At 39.7% G+C, this 16,193-nt stretch overlaps 1 protein-coding gene across 2 annotated transcripts in view; it reads right to left on the reverse strand.

Moving 5' to 3' along the window:
* Positions 1-16,193, reverse strand: part of srrm4 (serine/arginine repetitive matrix 4) — a 112,276-nt gene that overhangs the window by 3,560 nt on the left and 92,523 nt on the right. For both annotated transcript variants that reach the window (XM_078953283.1, XM_023958228.2), the window contains 7 exons: positions 8,917-8,997; positions 8,738-8,821; positions 8,617-8,643; positions 8,424-8,477; positions 7,139-7,222; positions 6,351-6,510; positions 2,688-2,986 (listed from right to left, as the gene is read on the reverse strand). In XM_078953283.1, the coding sequence (XP_078809409.1) occupies positions 2,688-2,986; positions 6,351-6,510; positions 7,139-7,222; positions 8,424-8,477; positions 8,617-8,643; positions 8,738-8,821; positions 8,917-8,997 (789 nt within the window). The remainder of the gene's footprint in view (positions 1-2,687; positions 2,987-6,350; positions 6,511-7,138; positions 7,223-8,423; positions 8,478-8,616; positions 8,644-8,737; positions 8,822-8,916; positions 8,998-16,193) is intronic.

A 16,193-nucleotide genomic window follows, 5' to 3' on the forward strand; every position in this document is an offset into this window, starting at 1 on the left:
CTGGAAGAATTTATATGGAAGGACAAAGCAAAAACATTGCCGGTGGGACGGTCAGAGAAACCCTGCTGAACTGTGTGATGACCCCTCCTCCAACCTCAATTATCAAGTCGCCAAAGTTGCTTTTTAGTGAAGTGGTTTTATGTGGTCCAGTGAACTCACACACACACATAGCCAGTGTTTCTCTATTCCTTTAACATTTTTTATACATTTTTGCCAATAGGCCAAAGCCTTTTAATAGGAGAATTCACAGGAGAATTTTCATAAATATGTAAATATAAATTCATATAAATGTACCAAATAAATATAATAAAACAGTAAATACGATCAAATGAAACTGAGGAGTTTATTGTTTCTACTTTTCAGGAGGAGGATTACAGCCTAAAAACATCTATATAAGTGAAACATGACTACTATTTAAGTATTTTAGAATTGAATTAGCATTTGAAATAGACCAATGTGTAAAATCAAAAACTCATTCAGCTAATTTAGCTTTAATGTTGGCATTTCCTAGTGATTTTGGTATTCCTTAGTTTGAAAAGCCTTTTCAGCATCAAGCCTCTGTAATAGAATTGTGTTAGATCATGTAGATAAAAATAAATTGTCAGTAAAGACATTTTTGGGGTTCTTTCCCATCCAAGCACCTAAATTTTGTATTCCGGCCAGAGTCAGAGATCCAGACCGTCTCGGTCCAACACAAGGCAGGTGGATTTAAATATTACAAAGTCAAAGGTTTGCTGTGCAGACTTCTCTCATAAAAGTAGGAACGACAGAGCAAAAAATAGACATGACAAATGAATCAGGAGGGAGAGCGAAGCAGAGACCAAGAGATGGAGGCAGATGGCTGCAGGCAGAGATGGGAAGAGGGGGCGGAGAGCAGGAGAAGCAGTCAGAGCTAAGAACCAGAAACGGGACAGTCCGAGTGGTTTATTGTACTTATTGTAAACAAATTATGTGATTTGTGCTTCTGTTTCTGTGAGCTACTTTGATGATGGGACTTCCTGGATAAGTTCTCACTTATCTATGCTGGAATCCCCAAATGTATTGTTACCCCTTTTTTTTTTTATTTTAGCTAATTTAATATGAATATGACCTGTTTAGTTCAGCTGTATAATTATCAATATTCAATTATATCCAGGCATCAGACAAAAAGACAACTGGAGAACTGCAGCCCGTTGGATCTGCACTGAATATAGTTCTTCAGAATTTTTTAAATCTTTACATTAGAATTGTACAAAGTTCTTCAGCTAATCTCTTATTTCCTTAATTTTTTTTGGCTCAATATTCATTTGTCGTAACTTTAATAATAACATCATTCAACATTATTCAGGTCAGTTAAACTCCATTTAAGCTTTTTCAGCAAACAGTTATTTATGCATGATCTGCAGTGATTAAAATTTGTTCTTGTTTACAAATGTGTTGGTCATACAGGCCAAATAACTAACACTTTAAAGAAGAGAATTAGCAGCTGAGCCCCTAATTTGACCCAGCTTGACATTCAAAGTCAACACCCTGCCGATTAATTCAGTAATTAATATCTATCCATTTTCTTCTGCTCATTGGGACCAGCTTCTGGGGCAGCAGTCTAACCGAAGATGCCCAGACTTCCCTCGCCCCAGCCACTTCCTCCAGCTCCTCTGGGGGGACCCGGAGGCGTTTCCAGGCCAGCCGAAAGACGGAGTCTCTCCAGTGTGTCCTGGGTCTTTCTCATGGTCTTAATTAGGTATCCTGTTTGTTTTTTAATGACAAATGCACTTTTATTTAGCAACATATTAACTTTGTTATTTTTAGTAGTAAGTTTGTATCATGGGCTGCTTAAGGTATGAGTGTTGCACGGACCAGGAAGCACTTTTAATTTCATTGTACCTGTGACAAATAAAGATCCATTCTATTCTCTATCCATCCATCCATCCATCCATCCATCCATCCATCCATCCATCCATCCATCCATCCATCTTCCTCCGCTTATCCGGGACTGGGTCGCAGGGGCAGCAGTCTAAGCAAAGATGCCCAGACTTCCCTTGCCCCGGGCACTTCCTCCAGCTCCTCTGGGGGGACCAGGAGGTGTTCTCAGGCCAGCCGAGAGACGTAGTCTCTCCAACGTGTCCTGGGTCTTCCCCGCGGCCTCCGTCCAGTGGGACATGCCCGGAACACCTCCCCAGGAAGGCGTTCAGGGGGCATTCAGACTAGATGCCCGAGCCACCTTAACTGGCTCCTTTTGATGTGTAGGAGAAGCGGTTCTACTCCGGGTTCTCTGCAGGTGACCGAGCTTCTCACCCTATCTCTAAGGGAGCGCCCATCCACCCCTACAGCCACCCTATTCTATTCTATTCTATTCTATTCTAGTCTCTACCCAGTGGGACATGCCCAGAACACCTAGGCTCTAGCATCTAGGCTCTTTTTTAAAAAGCTGTTAAAAAAGAGCTCATTTGTGATGGAGAAAATGCGCTTTGCGGGCCACAAGCTCCCTGCTCCGATCGAAGTCTAATGAACTACTGCCACTCTGCAGAAACTATGTCTAAAACAGCATAATTACAATTAAAAGACCACTTGGAACACTTTAAAAATAGATCAGAAGATGATCAGAAGGAAACTTTAAGCACATTCTAAGGGTCGATAGAATCAAGGTTTTACACTTCTGCATCTTGTCTGCTGTTGTTCACCTTTGTCTGACTCTATCTCACATTTACCTGTTGCTGATTTGATTGCAGAGGGTTGCAGACAGGCTGGTTTCCCCGAAAGGTTTGCAGGAAGATGCAAAGCTGGTCACAGAGTTCCCTGAATCCGAGGCGCTGTCTCTGAACGCCGAGGCCACACGTCCGGTCCTGGCATACTCAGCGGCGCTCGCTTGGGAAACACCGGTTTTGCTTGACGGAGGCGAAGATGTGTCATTACCAGAATCATAATCATGCGGACCTTCTCTGCGGTTTGGCAAATTTTGAGCTCCGCTTCCGTTGAAAAGCACTTTTCCAGGATTTGAGGGCAAAATCTGTAAACAAACAAACAATAAAAGCACACCTTAAAATCTGCCCTGCATCCAACAAAACCTACTTTCTGCTTTTACAAAAGGCACATCTTCCCTCAAAACACAGTGAAGAGATTTTTCTTTTTCTCGGGGCAGAAGGATTTGAAAGTTAAAGACATCATGCAAGTCTGAAGCATGCGATTATAACCCTGAAAGAAAGTCTGAAGAAAAACAAAACCATCAAAACAACAGTTCAGAGATCTAAGCTGAAACTGTACAGCTATGAGAGAGAAAAACAAAAGAAGAGGAAGAAAGAAAATCTATGCTGGATCTACTGTTTCTAACTCGGTGAAGAGAGAAAAAAAGGAAACAATAGCCCCCCGCTGAAATGCCTGGTTTAAAGAACATTGAACAAACATCACAAAAAAAGAGTATCGTGGAAAAAAAGTAAAGGATTGAAGACAGATCCCATCAATCTAACTAAGAAAGCCCTCAGAAAAGGACAGAAGACTGTGCTCTTTCTCCTGTGAGAATAAACAATTAGCCTGCAGCCACCTAAAAGTAAATCCCTGAATCTGCGGATAGCAGCAACTTACCAATCAAGATTTCCTCCTTAAGTAGGTAAGGTGTAAAAAAAAACAAAAAAGGGGAAGAGCGGGCAACATAAGTGCATCATTAGAGTCCAAAATTGCATGAAAAGACAATAACCCTTTCCTCAAACCCAGAGCCAGTGTTCTGTTCCTTTTTGCTGGTGTGGTTCGTTTGTTTTTTAGAGTGAAAAGGAGAAAAAAAATGCAGAAAAAGGACAAATGGAAAAAATGCTTTTTCACAGCTCTGCATTTATGAAAGTCTGGTCTGACAAAGACTTTTTGCACAAATCGCTTATAGTCAATTACCATGTTATATTTTTTTAATGACTAGAGGAAGCAAATGCAAATGAAAAAATGAATTTGAATGATAGCAGGCGTCCATTTTTCAGTCAATTCCCGGAAGAATTCTCCTCTGGTTAGGAAATATTAAGCAGGACAAATATACATATTTAAAAAAGCTTTTTTGTGCATTTACCGTATTTTCCGGACTATAAGTCGCACCGGAGTATAAGTCGCACCAGCCCAAAAATGCATTATAAAGTAGAAAAAAACACAGATAAGTCGCACTGGACTATAAGTCGCATTTTAACTTTCACAACCTTATATGACACAATCATAGCAGACTGTTTATCTAATAATTTCACAGTAATTTTTTCTCAAACTTATTTATTTATTCTTTTCATGAAGCATCATTGGCTAACTAATACTCTGTTTTCATCCTGTATTTGTAGAAACAGTTTTCACTTTTATTGCATTTCTGAATCTATGAAATCATTGGAAAATAGAATATTATGTTGTTAGCCTTCAAGATCTTACTGTAAAAAAAAGTTTGCTGATTCTCTGAGTCACTTAACATCCTCTTAACACTTAACATACCTCATACATCAAATTAACCCAGAAACATCATCTCTGTTCCTCACAAATGAACATAACAGGAGGGTTAACAATGTATTTATTTCAATTTATTTCTAATATAAGTCGCTGCGGAGTATAAGTCGCACCCCTTGCCAAACTATGAAAAAAAGTGCGACTTATAGTCCGGAAAATACGGTACCTTATATCGATATGAACCAAAAATAAATCATATTTCTGTCTTGGAATACTATGTAGGTGACTTTTTTCATGTTTTTAAAAAATATATTTCTGATAAAATAAACTGCATAATCCTAAATGAAGTCAAACAAAATCTTTTTAGCAAAAACCTTTTTTGAGTTTTGGTTTGACCTTATATAAATCATAAAACAATGGAGTCTTTAACCCTTTGTTGATTGTTTTTTTGACTAGATACATGATCAATGGCTTCTTGGAGCCAGGGGGCACTTCCTGTACAACTCATACTAACGAAAAGTGTTGCATAAAGACTCAAAGCCGATTTTGTCCGCTTCAGAATCAGCTGATTGATGGCGTAAATAGTCAAAAGGTTACAGTGATTAAAAGAGCGTCAACACTGGAGCTAAAGCTCCAACATTAAAGGGTTAAATGTCTTTCTATGAACAGGTTTCAAACCGGATTAGGACCTCCATGGACGTGAAGACAAATGAATAAGCTCACTACTTTCATAGCATTTATGATAGCAACTGGTGCCAACCTTTAAACCTTCATTAACTAATAGTAAAAGTTCAGATTTCAATTCAGTAAAAACTTTTGCTCCGCCTTAAGAGTTTTGCAAATACCCTCGATAAACTGAAGTGATGTAAAGAGAAATGATTCTCTACTTTATACAAAGTTACTGACAGAGTCCCTAAAGAAACTTTTTATTTAAGTGGATTGCGCCATGTTTTACATAAATGAAAAAGGCTAAATATTCAAAAATACTCAGACAAAATAAAAGGTAAGGTTGCTAACATTTGTACATATCTGCAATTTAATGTTAAAAAAGTTGTGTTTTTGTGTGTGGGATTTGATCACAGAAAAAAGAAAAGAAAAACATAAGACAAACATAAAATGCAAAGGGAATATTTTACTATTTCAGTTTACCATTACACCCTTAAATTTTGTGTCATTTCAAACTGTTAATATGAGAGCTGCTAAGACTTGAAAATAAAAGAAAAACAATGTAAAGGAAAAATTCCTGCATGCAAGACGACAAGAAATCCACCAAAATACTGTACGTGGTAAAAATGCAATGACAGAAATGTGCAGCACATCATAAGGAGTTTTGGGAGTGATTTCTTTTCAATAACCTTTTGTTTTTATTTATTTATTAAATTGGACAGTTGACTGTTAATGTCTGGGTTTTATTGGCTTAAAAATTTACTATATTAACAAACAGAATCATCTATAAAAAAAACAGAAGACATTCAAAATCTTCTGTTACTTCTGTTACAGTGCATGCATTTTGTTTATCAATATTTATAATTATCTGCTTGATGATGAACAAAGATGTTACTAAAGACACATATTTGGATTTATTGTATGTTTTTTTCTTTTCATACAACTCTATTTACACATCTTTACTTTGATGAAACCCTTTTGAAATGTAAATACAACTTTATTAACAAAGGACAATTGCAAAGGTAAGGATGGTTATGTGAGAGTTTGACTTGAAGTGTATTGTAAAAGCTTGTTTTGTTTTTCTTAAATGCTTTTTTTTTTAAAAAAGAAACCCAAATTTGAAAATTGACTTCAGAGTGAAACAGAAATAATTTATAGGTCAGCTTTGCTGCACAGCCTTGCTTGTATGTTTTTAACCCAAAAGAACAAACTTTAGCGTTTGGTTTAGACTCACTATCAGTTGAAATGGCCCTAAAGGAGAAACAGAACCAGCAGCAACGTCTTGAGTCTTTAAGGCTACTTACGGCGCTGGCCGAGAGGACGGAGCGATATTTTGGAGCCGCGGTACAAACAGATTTGGTTGGTGGTCTGGTGTCCGTGTGGCTGAGGGCTGCTCTGGTTTCCTCTTCAACAGCTGCTAGGTCTCTAAAAGCCTGATGAACCACAGACTTATGCAGAGGATATCTGTGAACAAAACGCTACAGTAAGCCTGGAACACGTGGAAAACCGTGCATCAGGAAAACTCAACAGCTTTGTTTCTGGCGTTCTTCAGAAAACAAACCAGGATTAGGACAAATGGAAGTCAGTTCAGGGGAGATGGAAAGCAACTCTTTGGGTCTTCTGTTGGTGGCCCTACAAATCATTGAGTATGTTTACAACGACTCTGAGTCCTCGGATTCTCAGATTTTCAGACGACCTTATCTGAAACCTGCAAGTATTTGAAAATATCACAAAGTCATGTAGATTTCTCCCTGAAAAGCTTTTGGGAAATGTTCACATCTTTTTGGTTTATTTCTTTCTGCAGCTTTCAGTTGAAATGATGTGAGAAAAAGTTCAACTTTCTGCAGAACGTGCAGACCCTCTTGTGACCTTTAGAATCCATCAAAGCTTCCTCCACACCATCTCACATCGGAAATTTGTCATAAATGACTGTATTGATCAGAAGACTAAATGTATGTGGATTTTCTCAGAGGCAGCAATAATCGCTGTTGATGTGGTCAAGGAAGTCACCTCTTCTTATCAGTTCCCTCTGCAGGCCCCCTGGGCTGATAAGGTAAATGGATGGGGTGGGTGGCTGTTGTTGGGGGCCTACCTGTCCTCTGTTTTGGAATGGCAGCAGGAAGTATCCGACCGCAACCTCCGATCGCGTCGTCTCCGATGTCTGCGAATCCGAGAACTGGGAGGCGAACAGAAGAGTTACATGGATGGATGGATAAGGAGCTCAGAGTTTCTTCATTGTGTATGGGTGCATTTGACTTGGGGTTTTATAACCTTTAACTCTAAAAGTCCAGTTTCTTACAGACCAAAACCGCAACAAATGTATGTCTTCACCGCTTACAAAAATACTTGTTATTAAAGCTTTTGTGGTTATTTACTTATTCATTTTTATAATGTAACTTTTAAACATTTACAATACTTGAATAATAATAGTGTTTTGTCTCTATTTTATTATATTTGACAGCAGCAGGCAGGTCCTTTCAAAATAAAATCCACCCTGTGTCAAATAAGATCCTTGGGCTGCAGCAGATTTTATTGAGATAAAAATACAGGAAAGCCAAGACAAACAAGTCGTTTTCTGTCATTATAGTGGATTTTTATCCTTTTAAACCTTCAACGGTCAAAAATAAACATTACCACATTGGTGTATTATCCAATTTCTTTAAAAAAAAATATATATATAGGTTCAATGTAACTTTCCCTTAAACAGCAGCTGGACACAGATGTGCAGCAGCAGATCGGAATATGTGTTCTAAGCTTCTGCTAATGTTAACCTTTTTGCCAGTAGGTTAAACTTTTCGTCATCAATTTGCTCACTTGTCTAACTTGTTTAAAATCTTAACCTAAATGGCAAAACTAAAATAACTGAAAAAAATCAACCAAACCATGACAGACATTTTCTATTCTAGTTGTTAGCAGTTTTGGTCAAAGCCAAAGAGCCATAATGAAGGGATGAAGGAGCTGTATGTGGCTCCAAAGCAGAGGTGCCCTAATCCAGGCCTCACGTCTCGGCTTCCTGCTTTTCCAGGATATCTGCTGTTGATTACCTGGATCAGGTGTCTTTATTCAATAAGGAATAAAGACACCTGATAACTCATTTATCCAAAGTTGAATTACGCGGCTCAAAATCACAGCATGAAATTGGTTTTTCTTTCCTTTTTTGACCTTTTTTTTTATTCCGTTCATGGCTCATGCTTTCTGTCATTTTCCCTCTTTGTTAAAAAAAGAATTAGGCTGCATATTTCCACATCACCCAGTGATCCTCTGCATGATGACATTCCTGAAAATCCCCTCTTTTCTTCCGTGGCTATGTGAGTTCTGGTGGTGAAAGCAGGCTGTGGGGGCTAATGTAGAACACCGTTCTGATGCAACTGACTGACCTTTTCTTGTGCTTCCGTTCATCGCTCCTATGCTTATGCTTTAAACTTGAAGAGCTGCAGGATGAAAGAGTACAGAACCGTGAGCTGCTGGCTTTGATACCAACAAAGCTGCTCCTCTGATTCCTAGATGTCGGTGCTGCAGGCATGATAGCAGGAATAGAGTTTTTTTGACCAATAAAAATAAATCCTTTACCTGTGTTTTGATTTCTTTGAGGTACACCTGAAATATTTATTAAAAAAAACAACAGATTTGATCAGATAAAATAAATGTTGGAGCAGGTTTTTCATGTTAGTTTCCTTTTTTAAAGATCTACCTGTGTCCTTTGCTTTTCTTGGAACTCTTCTTCTTCTTCTTCTTTTTCTTCTTCCTTAGAGGGGGCAGGCTGTGTGAAGGAGACCTGGGTTTGGAAAAACAAAACAAAAAACAACATGACTTTGAATATTTTGTCTTTTCGTGCATCTCAGTTCTGTCATCCGAAGTCGGAAAACCCACCTGCTTCTTTTCCTCCTCCGTACAGACTTTCGTTTTTTCTTCTTCCCTTTCCGGGGAGACAGCAGCTCATCGAAGGAGCGGCTGCAGACAGAAAAGACACCTCTGTTGTCAAACAAAGAACCCTTCACATTTTTTAAAACTAAACATCCCAAATTCCAATTTTCCACACGAGAATCCAGAATTGGAAAAAAATTAAACTGTGTTTCAAAACAGAAGATTGCCCAAAGCAATGTCATTATCATCCAGAGGCGTGTCTAAAGATACATTTATTCACCACCCAACAGGTTTGTAGCTGGTCCTGCCAAAAAATGGCTTTTTAGAAAGTTTTGAGATTAGTTACACATTTTGTGGACATCAAAGGACGAGATGAAGTGTAAAGGATTAAAAGGACAACATTGTCTGCAGGCGTTGTCTGTGCAAGGTTTTAAAAACTAGAAGCAAAATTTGAAATCAATTCTAAATCTGACTGGGAGTCCATGTAAAGAGGACAGTGGAGGAGTTGTATTAACTAGTTTATTGGCACCTGTTAAATGTCTTGCCACTGAGTTTTGTATTAATGATCTCTCTGAAGATTATCTTTTTTTATAGAAGACCATTAAATCCTTAGCTACGATATTACTGAGCACACTTCTCGGTTAGTCTTGCCTTTTTGTTTATTTCCAGTAAATTACAAGTTCAGCCCAATACAAAACTTTTTATTTGTCATTTATGGCAGTCATAGTTGGCAGTTTTATATTGTGTTTCTAATCAGTTAAGGCAGAGCTTCAATTATAGAGCCGAACTCCTGCAGCTCAAGTTCCTGAAGATTTTCCGAATGTGTCCCACTCTGATGAAAATGGTGTTTTCTGTGCTTTTAACATATATTTGTGGCATTTTTCTTATGTTGGAGGTCAAAGTTAAAGGGAATTAGGCTTAAAATTGCATTATTTCTTTATTCAAATCCTTGTGAATCAGGATCACGTGAAAATGTGTTTCAAAAAGTTTGAAATTGTGACATAGGAGCTTCAATTGGCAGGTCACAAGCTCCCTGCTCCGCTCCATTCTGATGCATCCACTGGCAGACAAATAGATCCGTGTACGTCTTTGATTTCCTCATCTGAGCTGGTATCTGGATCAAAGCTGTACAACTGTAAGCTAGCGGGAAAGCCTGTAAACAGAGAGCTCTCATTAACGGGGGATGCTCCAAACCAACAGTCCCGCCCACAACTCAGAAACTCCTCCTGCTCTGCAGAAACTGTGTCCTAGAAAACGACACGGGTTTTTTGGCTAAAAATGGCATAATCATAATTAAAAGACCACCGGGGGCACTTTTAGACTCAGAGTGTGTCTTGAAGTTATTTTGTTAGTTAAAACAAAAAGAATATTCTCCATTTAGTTGCACTTTTTAAGTCAAATACATCTTGAAGGGCCTATATCATTCAAAATCAGCTGTTTCAAGCATTTAAGATTATACATATATTATGTTCATTCCTCACTATAAACAACCCCAAAGTGGTATTTTGATCTGTTTACGGATTTCTAAGAATACGTCTAAACAGCTGCTCTCTGAGCACCGGCCCCTCCCCTGACGTCACAAAGTGAGGACACGCAGACGCGCTGCCGAGGACGTCAGGATGAGGTCATGAAATGGGCAGTACCCACAAGGAGCAAAAGGTGGAGCCTCAGAGATCAAGCCTTCCTACTTTCGGGAAGGAAAATGAACAATGAAAATAACCAATTTATCATTATAAATCATTCTTTAATGTGATGAAGGTAACGTTTTCATAAATATGAATATAGTTTACTCTGGAAGGCGTTTTAGGCGTTCAAGGTTAAATATCATTAAAAATGCACAGTTCTTCTATTTCTCTCTGTTGTTAAGTTGGATCATTAAAGGGGATGTGGCTGCATTGATTAACTAGCCTCCTAGGGGTTAGTTAGTGAACTGACCTGGCTCCAGTTACTTTCATTTTGACTGTGCTTCCATCTGGAAGTCAGACGGTTGCCTCATGTTTGTGATAATTATGGCAAACACATTTAGAGTAAAGCCTCAAATCTTTTTTTTCCACTCATACTAAAAGTTCTTTGTCTGCATTGATAGCAGAATCCACACTAATGACCCACATCCCTCAGAAGGTCTGACGCCCGGGTCAGTGTGATTTGGGCTGATGCAGAAGTTTGCTAGTTGGAGCTCTGGAGACGTCTGGCTGTAATGAACGGCTCGGCTTGGTGTAGTTTAGGAGGGGGTCAGAAACCGTGGCAGGTAGGGGGGAGGAGATGCTGTAGTATCGCGAGACTCAACGAGACCGGTGTGGCAACTCAGCTTGGCGGTGCGTAAGTAGCAGAACAAACATTTCATTATTATATCATTTTACTGCCATATCAATTAAGCTGGTAAACTAACATCTGTAAAAGTTGAATAAGCCTTTTGACAGCCTGGAGGACCTGGAGGACCTGGAGAATTATTTAGACGGCTGCTACAATACCGTCGTTATGGGGAAGACCAACACCACTACTCCTTCCTCCAAACGCGTCCGACCAGAAAGTTCTCCCGGAGCTGCCTCCTCTCCAGGCAGTGGAATCAGTGACGCTTTAGATTCCATTGATAAAAAGCTCTCCAGCCTTGACGGCCGCTTGAATCTGTTGGAGATCCTCCATAGAGAGTTCCAAGGCCTGCGAGAGTCTCTGGAGTTCAGCCAGCAGCAGGTGCAGGAGCTCGCAGCGGAGAATCAGGCCCTCAGAGAAAGTGTCAAAACCCTGAGCAGTGACACCGCTCGCCTTTCTGAGGAGAACCGTTCGATCAAGGAAACCCTCCTGGATCTTCAGTCGAGGAGCATGAGGGACAATCTGGTGATCGCGGGGGTTCCAGAGGAGGCAGGAGAAGACCCGGAGGCGACGGTGAAACGCTTCATGGAAGCCCACCTGAAACTCCCCAAGGAGGAGGTGCAGAAGATCGCGTTCCAGAGGGTGCACCGGCTCGGAGGAAGAAGGTCCGACAACCAGCGTCCGCGACCGATTGTAGCCAAGTTTGACAACTACAAGCAAAAGGAGATGGTGAAGGGTCGCGGCCGGGAACTGAGGGGGACACATTTTAGTGTCAATGACCAGTTTCCGGTTGAGATCCTGCGGCGCCGAAAGATCCTTTTTCCTCTGAGGAAAAAACACCTTGCCAACGGGTCCAGAGCCGTGGTTTCTGTGGATAAACTCTTTGTAGATGGAAGGCTCTTCCGAGACCCGGAGATCACCCCCTGGCTTTGCTGAAGATCTGACATCCGAAAAAACAGCGGCTAAACGCGTTGAATGAATGAAACCGGCTCATCAATCATCCACACCTCCATCTCGCTGAAGCAGTTTAAGTTTTCTCCCCTCTCATGTTTCTGTTGTTTTTCCTGTTATGTTTGTTTCTTTCTGTTTTTCTTTACCTCGTTCTTCTTTTTAGTTTCCCCTCTCTCCCCCCCTCCTCATATGTAAATTATCCAAAGGTAACACGTCCCCCGGTAAGTTGGTTTCTATTTATGCACGGAAGGGCACGCGCGCGCAGACAAGCGCGCACACGGGCAAGCACACGCGAACCAGCACACACTCGCGGACATCCCGCAAACACCTCACATAAGCCCACATAGGACACATGCAACATGCAGCTCACACAGTCAGGAAACGCGCACGCACACAAACGCACAGTGTTTCTTCATCGATCAGCGGGCACGCGCACATGGACCGGCACACACTCTATTTAGCCTTACATTCTCTTGGTCAGAGCAGTTATGAACAGTCTTAACATTGTTAGCTGGAATGTGCGTGGGCTTGGCTCTGGGCCAAAGAGATTGAAAGTGTTATCTCACCTGGATGATCTTAAAGCAGATATAGCTCTACTGCAGGAGACCCATTTATGTACACAATCTCAGCACCTCCTGTGCAGCTCAAAATTTCCAGTCATATATTCTTCTAGTTATAACTCCAAGCAAAGAGGAGTTGCTGTTTTGATTAATAAAAATGTTACATTTACTCATAAGGATACAGTTACTGACCCAGAAGGTAGATTTGTAATTATTAATATATCCATTCAGAATAAGGACTATTGCATAGCCAGCATCTATGGTCCAAATGTTGACGACTCTTCCTTCTTTCACAGATTCTTCACCTCACTCTCAGTTCACTCTGACTCCACAATCATTATAGGAGGAGACGTCAATCTGGTTCTGGACCCTGAACTTGACAGACTCAGCACAGCAGCAGCCCAGCGCACATGGAGGTCTGCAAGTATTCTAAAGCAGTACATGAATGATCTGGGTCTCTGCGACGCGTGGCGCTCATGTCATCCAAGCACTAAAGGGTTCACCTTTTTTTCTCCAGTTCACCGCTCACACTCCCGTTTAGACTATTTATTAATCAGTAACTCTCTTTTAAAAGAAATTAAAAGTTCCAACATTCATCCGATTATTATCAGTGATCATGCACCAGTCTCTGTAAATATTTCCAGGGAAAAATCCACACCCTCATGTACGACCTGGAGGTTTAATACGTCTCTGTTAAAAGACCAGGAATTTCTTGAATTCTTTAAAAAAGAATGGGCAACCTTCCTAGAATTCAACAATACACCAGACATCTCACCGTGCATTCTGTGGGAAGCGGCAAAGGCAGTCATGAGAGGGATAATCATTTCTTATTCAACGCACAAAAAACGCAAAGAGAAAGCAGATTTATTAGAATTAGAAAATAAAATCCAAACCCTGGAGACTGCTTATGCTGCTTCTGCACAGGAACACATTCTGGGAGATCTGAAAAATTTAAAGCTGCAGTTAAATGACATCATTAATAAACAAACACAATTTCAAATACAAAGGCTACGACTTGAAAGATTTGAAAACTCTAATAAATCTGGCAAATTTCTGGCTAATCAGCTTAAAATTAATAGAGAAAAATCATCAATCACCTCTATTACGGACCAAACAGGAAATATCACTCATGACCCGGTCAAAATTAATAACGCATTTGAAAACTTTTATAAAAACTTGTACACACCACAGATCAATCCGTCAGAGCAAAGTATTGACTCATTTCTTAATAATGTAAACCTACCCAGGTTAAATGAGGATCAAATAACAAACTTAGACTCTCCGTTCTCGTTGTCTGAACTTCATGAAGCTCTGTTACTTATGCCTAATGGTAAAGCACCAGGGCCTGACGGCTTTCCTGCTGAGTTTTATAAAGAATTCTGGGAACAGCTGGCACCAACGTTTTATGAAACGGTCACATCTATCAATGAAAGCCAATCAATGCCACCTAACATGAACTCAGCCAACATAATTCTTCTTCTAAAACCAGACAAAGATCCCAATAGTCCTTCAAGCTACCGCCCTATTTCTCTAATCAATGCAGACGTAAAAATTATCTGCAAAGCACTAGCACAGAGAATAGAAAAAAATCACTCCTCACATAATTGACTTCGACCAAACTGGATTTATCAAAGGCAGACACTCGGATGACAATCTCCGAAGACTTGTTAATATAATAGATTTTGCCACCATTAACAACCAGGAAATGTCCATACTATCACTGGATGCTGAAAAAGCTTTTGACAGAGTAAACTGGAAGTTCCTTATTGCCGCCCTCCATAAGTTTGGTTTTGGAGAAGCATTCATCAAATGGATCAAAATATTATATCACAACCCCAATGCATCAGTTAGAACTAATAAACAGACTTCAAACAGGTTTTTTCTCGGAAGAGGAACCAGACAGGGCTGCCCACTCTCTCCTTCTCTTTTTGCTATATTCATTGAGCCTTTAGCTGCAGCAATAAGACAGAATGAAAGCATTAAAGGAATCAAAACTAAACACAGCCATCATAAAATTAGTCTCTATGCAGATGACATATTACTGTTTTTAAGTAATTTACATTCTGTAAATGAAACGGCAACAATCATTAATGAATTCTCCTCTATATCAGACTATTCCATTAATTGGAATAAGTCTGTTTTATTACCACTGAACAATAATGCGGAGCAAAGACTCACAATACCAGTTAAATCAGGAAATATCAAATATCTAGGTATCAATTTTTCCCCCAAACTATCAGAACTGGTGCAGCTAAACTACACCCCATTACTGAAAAACATACAGGACGATCTAACACGCTGGACCAACCTGCCTCTGTCCCTTATGGGCAAGGTAGCCACGGTAAAAATGAAAATCTTACCCAAAGTTAATTATCTCTTTTCAATGATTCCCACACAACCGCCATTGAAATGGTTCAAAACATTAGACTCATCCATATCAAGCTTTTTATGGAACAATAAACCTGCAAGAATTAGTCTAAAAACTTTAAAATCTGCAAAAAGCTGTGGAGGATTAGAATTACCTAATTTCCACAAATACTTTCTTGCAAATAGATTACAATACATCTTAAAATGGTTAAAAAATAATCCAGAAACCAACTCATGGTTAGACTTGGAACAGGCGTTATGTGGAAAGATCAACCTGTCAGATCTTCCATTTATTAGCCAAACAGTTAAAAAACAGGATTGTTTCAAAACTATTAATATAAACGCCACTTTAACAGCCTGGTGGGAATTTCTCAAAATATCAAAATCATCAATTCAACCGTGCAAAATGACACCCATCTGGAACAACCCAGACATCCTCATAAACAAAAAAATTATCCACTTCCCAGCTTGGCAAGCAGGGGGCATAAAACAACTAGAGCACGTAATTATTGATAGAAGATTCATAACTCCCCAGGAACTTCAAGACAAACATGGAATAAATAACTTCTTGGAATATCAGCAACTTAAATCAAGTATTACTAAAAAATTTAAATACAGAGACAACGATTTAAAGCTACCAGATGTAGTTACCACTCTGATCAATTTCTCAATGAATAAAACTCTCTCCAAAATATACAAACTTTTATGTAATTTAGATAATAACATTTCACTTCCGACAACAAAATGGGATGCGGATTTGAGCATCAGCACAGATGAAAGCTTTTGGTCAGAACTTTGTCTAAACACCTTTAAACTGACAAAAAGTCCAAATCTGCAGCTAATCCATTTTAAAACCCTTCACAGAATTTACTACACTGGACAGAGGATGTTCAAGATGGGTCTCAGCAACTCAGACATTTGTCAGCACTGTGACAGTAATCTACCCGACAATTACATGCATGCACTGTGGTTCTGCACGCCTGTCCAGGCTCTCTGGCAGCAGGTATGTGCCGATTTATCAGTCTGGCTTAAGGTTTCAATCACAGCTTCACCGTCACTTTGTGTGCTTGGTGACATGAGTGCCATCGATGTAGA

Source organism: Oryzias latipes, chromosome 9 (assembly GCF_053564925.1).
Source record: "Oryzias latipes strain Hd-rR chromosome 9, Olatipes_Hd-rR_3.1".
Lineage (NCBI taxonomy): Eukaryota > Metazoa > Chordata > Actinopteri > Beloniformes > Adrianichthyidae > Oryzias > Oryzias latipes.